We start from the raw sequence: 6012 nt of genomic DNA on the forward strand, positions 1-6012 counted from the left end.
AGAACAAAGATATTTTAAATTTCATATAAGTACATTTTACACCTCTGATTTACAGAATGTTATTATCGATGTTTTTTGCAATGACAAAGCTTAGAACATACTGATCTCTCTCTCTCCCTCCCTCCCTCTCTCTCTCTCCCTCTCCTCCCTCCTCGCCCTCCCCTCCCTCTCACTCTTTCTCTCTTTCTCGTCTTTTGCCTTCATCGCAATTAATATATTATCACAGAAAAATTTGCGTAACTACATATAGATTTGTTGGATGGTTTTGCTTTCTTTTTTCGTTTTTGATTTTACTGCAAATTATTACATAAATTTTCCTTCTCGGGAATTTCTTACATTTAAACTCATGATTAATCTCGTTAAAAAATATGTCCCATATTATACATAGATATTCCTTAAGATATGAAAATTAGATAAATTCTTCTTTTCAGTAATATCAATCTTTGCTTAATAAAAATTCAAATGAAAATATAATTAACCACTAATTAAGCTTACAAGGGGAGGATCAGGTGACTCAACCTGGGATTTCGATCCCAATTTTTTTGGTTATTCTGGAGGTGAAAAAAAAAGATACGTGTCCCAGCGTTTGATTGAATAAGCCTTAGTTTCGGAGTAATAAATTTGTGAAAATTGGCCATATCTGAAGGGCGCCGCGACACGCCATATGAGCCTTCCCAGTAGCAATTCTTTCAACCAATGCGGTTGGCTCCGTGAGTTAGGCGCTTGCTTCATAATTCATAAGATCAAAGTTCGCTCCCAGAGGTTGGCAATAATTTTTTTTTAATGGATTAGGTTTTTATTTATTTTGATGATACTGATATAGTATGCAAATTTTTGAAATAGAAAATTTAATTTAATATCACACTATAAACATTAATTTAAATTTAATTTTAAGGGAATTTTAATTCATGTAATAATATTTGCAATAGTAATAAATGAGTAATAATAATAATATATAAGTTATTTGTAATGTTATTCTTCTTCCCTTACGATTTATTATTTTAAAAACTAGAAATTTAAAATACTGTTAATATTATTTCCAATTAAATTAATTTCAAATTTAAATAATTTGAACAATTTAAACAATTTTTTTTTATTTTAAAAATTTGCCTTTATATATTACCCATTACAAATAATTTATATATTATTATTATTACTCATTTATTACTATTGCAAATATTATTACATGAATTAAAATTCCCTTAAAATTAAATTTAAATTAATGTTTATAATGTGATATTAAATTAAATTTTCTATTTAAAAAATTTGCATACTATATCAGTATCATCAAAATAAATAAAAACCTAATCCATTAAAAAAAAAAATTATTGCCAACTTCTGGGAGCGAACTTGGATTTTATGAATTATGAAGCAAGCGCCTAACTCACGGAGCCAACCGCATTAGTTGAAAGAATTGCTATTGGGAAGGCTCATATGGCGCGTCGCGGCGAGCTTCGGATATGGCTAATTTTCACAAATTTATTACTCCGAAACTAAGGTCTATTCAATCAAACACCAGGACACGTATCTTTTTTTTTCACCTCCAGAATAACCAAAAAAAATTGGAGTCGAAATCCCAGGGTGAGTCACCTGATCATCCCCTTGTTAGAAATGGGCCATGGATAAGAAACTAATACCAACTGATTAAATATGAAAAAATATCAGAAAAAGGAATAACGTTACTCAAAACTAAGCTTTATTAGCCGATAATTATTCCTTTACTTAGATTTTTGAGAAAGAAAAAAAGTCAATTTTGAATGTGTCAATATTATTAGATTTCATTCTTATTTCTGAAACATCTTACAGACGAACTTACAAATGTAAATTCGTTTATCAGAAAAGTGACAAGATCTCACATTACGACACTATTGAGTATAAGATAAAAAAATTTGTCCAAATTGTTTGATAATATACATATACATACACACATGTATATATGTGTGTATATATGTAAAAACTCTTGTATCTTAGGAGGAATATATATTATAATTTTACTTATATACCTATTTATGTTATCCTAAAAACTGACAATTAAAGTTCATAGCTATGTTACTGTCGTTCACATATAAATGTAAATAAAGAAAAAAATATTATATATTGTAACCCTAACATAAAGATTACATAGCAAAAACAATATATTTAATTTCTTTGTTTTTAAGAAGCCAAAAATCACAGACAATGTAGTCTCTATACCGGTATTATTTACCGATAGAAATCTCTCAATATTAATGTTCTTACTGCCTTTTGTACCACTTACAATGTTATCTATATCAGATGCTGTCGTTTCTATTAATTAAACTATCTTCTTTCTCCACTGGTGGTGGGCCCTTAGTTAAAGTTGTACTTGGCCCTGCAGTCAAATAGCCAGCAGATACAGGTGTTCCAGCTAAATAACAATCAAGCAATTGGCAAAAAGAATACATTAAGAATGCATTAAAGTTATTCGCATATATTATACCTGTGAGGTAACCAGAACTGGTATTATTCGAAATAAACAGATCATGTCGCTGATCCTTATACTCTGCCCATACACTCGACTTTTCCAAAATGGCATTAACTTTTTCACCAAGAAGTAAACTTTTCGTCATGGCTTTTAAAGCTTTTACTATTTGCGCTTTAGTTGTGGCAGGATTTTCAACAATATCTAATCGTCCTTCTAATATATTTAAGAGATATGGTACCATTTCGGCATCTAATGCCTACGACAAAATTACATTAATAGTTTTGAATGCGATATACTTGAATCGTATAAATTTTCTTTTTACACTTACCTGTTTGACAAGTCTATCTTCATTCGTCGAAAATAATCTATTCAGCGTCTCGCATGCAATCGCAATCATGTCTCTCCTCAATTGCATCGCATGCTTCAATGGACTTATGCATTCCGTTTGGCATATAGATGAAATGCAAATCTGAACATAAATCAAACAAATTAGAAACATAATTATAATATGTTGTATAATCATATACAACCAATATAGGTGATTTACTTACTTCACTTGTAGCTAATTGATGTAAAATTAATATAGCTGTTTTATATACTGATGGCTGACTATTCTGAGCAGCCATTTGTCGACAGAGTCGAGGTATATGACCCAAAGATGGTACTTGGTCTGCCAAAGTGGGTTGCGTTTGGAGCAAACACACAAGAGCTTGCGTCGTTAATTCCAACATATCCGTCTAAAAAGAAAATTAAATGCAGAAAAAATATATATACATATATAATAAATACTAAAGTAATATTTTGCATATGTTAGCACTACATGGTTTATTAATGCTTATACTTACATCAGTCTTATCCTTGGACATTAATGTTAACGTAGTATCCATCAATTCACTTAAGAATTCTTTTGGTTTCCTAAGTGCCCAAGCAGGACTGGCTATGAATAAGCGAAGATATACACCACCTACGACAGGTTCATTCGTCGCGGTATCGATATTACTTTGTGTATCAGGTAACTTTAATATAGTATTAGGATTTCGCCTCTGTAATGCATGGTATCTAAAAGATAAGGTATAATTAATATCTATACATAATCAAGGAAGAAAAAGAAGAGAGAAAAGAGAAAGAAAAAACATAATAAATCAATTTATAAAGCTTACTCGTCTTTCAATTCTGCAATAATTCTCGCTACTTTAGCTTTTGCATCATCATCCCATATCAATTCAGGATTTTCGTGCTGCGTTTCAAACATATGCACGCATTGCTTAGGTACATCGCGAATAGCTTCGCTGAATAATCTAGGTAAAAATTTTGACAAATAAAGTTTAACTTTTGGTCCAGCTAATTTATCGGATGACATTTTTGCAAGTAATTCAGCTGCTGCTTCCCTTATCTGAAGATTACTCGAGTTGCAAAAGAGATCAAGAATATATACAACAGCTCCTGAAACACACATTACGAACATGTTCATCATACGATTATATTATCGGCAACCTTCAACTGATTTATAAATCAATGTCAATTCTCCATATGTATTCTCTATGCCGCATACAAACCTTTTGATAATGCGTCTTTTACAATTTTAGTTGAACTCATCAGTGCATACAAAGTTTCCAAAGCAAGAAGCTGATACTCTTTTAAACTGTGCAAACATAACAATAAATGCACGACAACTTCATTCGCGGCAATATCGTCAACGCATTCTTGATTCTTGGTAACATTACTGATTACTTCTAGAGCGCTCTTTTGAATCAATTTAAAATTACTACAGTTCAAAAGTCCAAACAGCAATTTAAAATGTCCCATACACTGTAATTCAATGCCAGGATTATTTTTTATAACATTATTCAGAGCTTTAAGCGCCATCACAATGTGTTCCAATTCCTCTTGGTCCTTTTTAATCGAAATAATATTTCCCAAGGATGTTAAGTACTCCGAAGATAGTGACAGAAATTCGAGCAAGTTTATTGTAAAACCTTTGGGATTCTGAAAATCAAATATATACCTCCAAAATTACTTTTATTATACAATGGGAGAAGGTGATAATATTGAGCCACTGCTGATAATGTAGGCTTCATTTTCAATTTTGTCATTATTAACACTACCTCTTGCAAAAGATTTTCATCTTGTTCTTAGATAAATATCAAAGTTGTGAAACGATTGTTGCTACGACTGTTTTTCAATGTCAAGTTTAAAAGCACACAAAAAAAACGTAAGCAATAAACGAATTGACTAATCACAATTGAGACGAAAGGCAGTAACGAAAGCAGTAAATAGTAAATACAAAATATTGATTTGCTTACTGCTTAAATCTCACTGCTTAAAATTTTTTGTATATCGTAGCCTTAACGCGACTTAAAATATGTGTAAGCAACTAGTTACTTTTAAATTAATTTTTAAGGTGCTGTTTTTAAGGTCTTCTATTTGAATAAAACAAATAAGCTTGAATAATTATATTATATCATTGTGACATAATTAAATATAAATTTTATTAATGTTTCTACAGGGTGTCCGGAAATTAGCGTATCAGAATATCATAGCAAGATAGAACACACTAAACTGAATCGAAAAGTTCTCTAAAGAAAATAAACAATTTTTTTTCTTTTGCTGTTTTTCTGAAAAGTTGATAGTATTTGAGTAAAAAAATTATTGAAAACCAATATTCACAGCGATTTTTAGTAATTAATACCTCGTTAATTATTGCGAAAATTGCAAAACGATAAAGGACTTTTCGACTCAGTTTAGTCCGATATTATCTTACTATGATATTTTGATGCGCTAATTTCCAGACACCTTGTATATTCAACTATTCAATAAGTAGATAATGCGCGCTACAAAATTTTTAACAAAAAACATTGTGAAATGTTGTTTCTCGTTAAAAATCTTTGTAGTCATCATTAAAAAATGAATTTTAGGGAGCTCTCTAAGAATATCTGCAAAGCGGAAAAGGGATGCTCGTAATAAATATTTATAAGGACAGGATCAACGCAAAAGTATTACTAGGAGAACGTATTTATAAGAAGAATCTGATAATATAATATCTCTCTCTCTCTCTCTCTCTCTCTCTCTCTCTCTCTCTCTCTCTCTCTCTCCATATATATATATATATATTCAGAATTCTTTATGAATTCAAATTATTTGAAATGTATTTTTTATATTTTTTTAGCTATATTTAAATCAATGATATCGCAATGATATATACAGGGTGTCTCATTTTAACTTTCGCATCGAAATGTTTCATAAAATATAAGATACGGAAAAATGTTTCAAACAAAAGTTATAACTTCGAGGGAGACACAAGATGGTACAAGTGACTTGACCTTGGGTGACGTTGTCAAGGTCAGGGTAAGGTCACTTTGAATTTTTTAAATGGAACTCCCCATTTTTCATTACATATTCTCGTAGCTTACTTCGAGAGCATTTCAAAACATTATAATGAAGTATTTTTTCATTAAATACTTTTCGAGTAATAAGGCTTGAAAGTTACAGACTATTAAAACTTCTTAATCTTGACAACGCCACCCAAGGACAAACCAATGATACTCCCTCCCTCCCTCCATCCCTCCCTC

General features: G+C 30.8%; 1 protein-coding gene across 2 annotated transcripts in view; it reads right to left on the reverse strand.

Moving 5' to 3' along the window:
* Nucleotides 1-2185: 2185 nt before the first annotated feature.
* Rme-8 (receptor mediated endocytosis 8) overlaps nt 2186-6012 on the reverse strand; it is an 18521-nt gene continuing 14694 nt past the window's right edge. For both annotated transcript variants that reach the window (XM_018460033.1, XM_018460032.1), the window contains exons 12-18: nt 4000-4429; nt 3604-3886; nt 3289-3502; nt 2995-3180; nt 2772-2912; nt 2459-2699; nt 2186-2386 (exon numbers count right to left, since the gene is read on the reverse strand). In XM_018460033.1, coding sequence (XP_018315535.1) covers nt 2271-2386; nt 2459-2699; nt 2772-2912; nt 2995-3180; nt 3289-3502; nt 3604-3886; nt 4000-4429 — 1611 coding nt within the window. In that variant the 3' untranslated portion in view covers nt 2186-2270. The remainder of the gene's footprint in view (nt 2387-2458; nt 2700-2771; nt 2913-2994; nt 3181-3288; nt 3503-3603; nt 3887-3999; nt 4430-6012) is intronic.

The sequence above is a fragment of the Mycetomoellerius zeteki genome, unplaced genomic scaffold (genome assembly GCF_001594055.1).
Source record: "Mycetomoellerius zeteki isolate Tzet28-1 unplaced genomic scaffold, Tzet1.0 scaffold900, whole genome shotgun sequence".
Lineage (NCBI taxonomy): Eukaryota > Metazoa > Arthropoda > Insecta > Hymenoptera > Formicidae > Mycetomoellerius > Mycetomoellerius zeteki.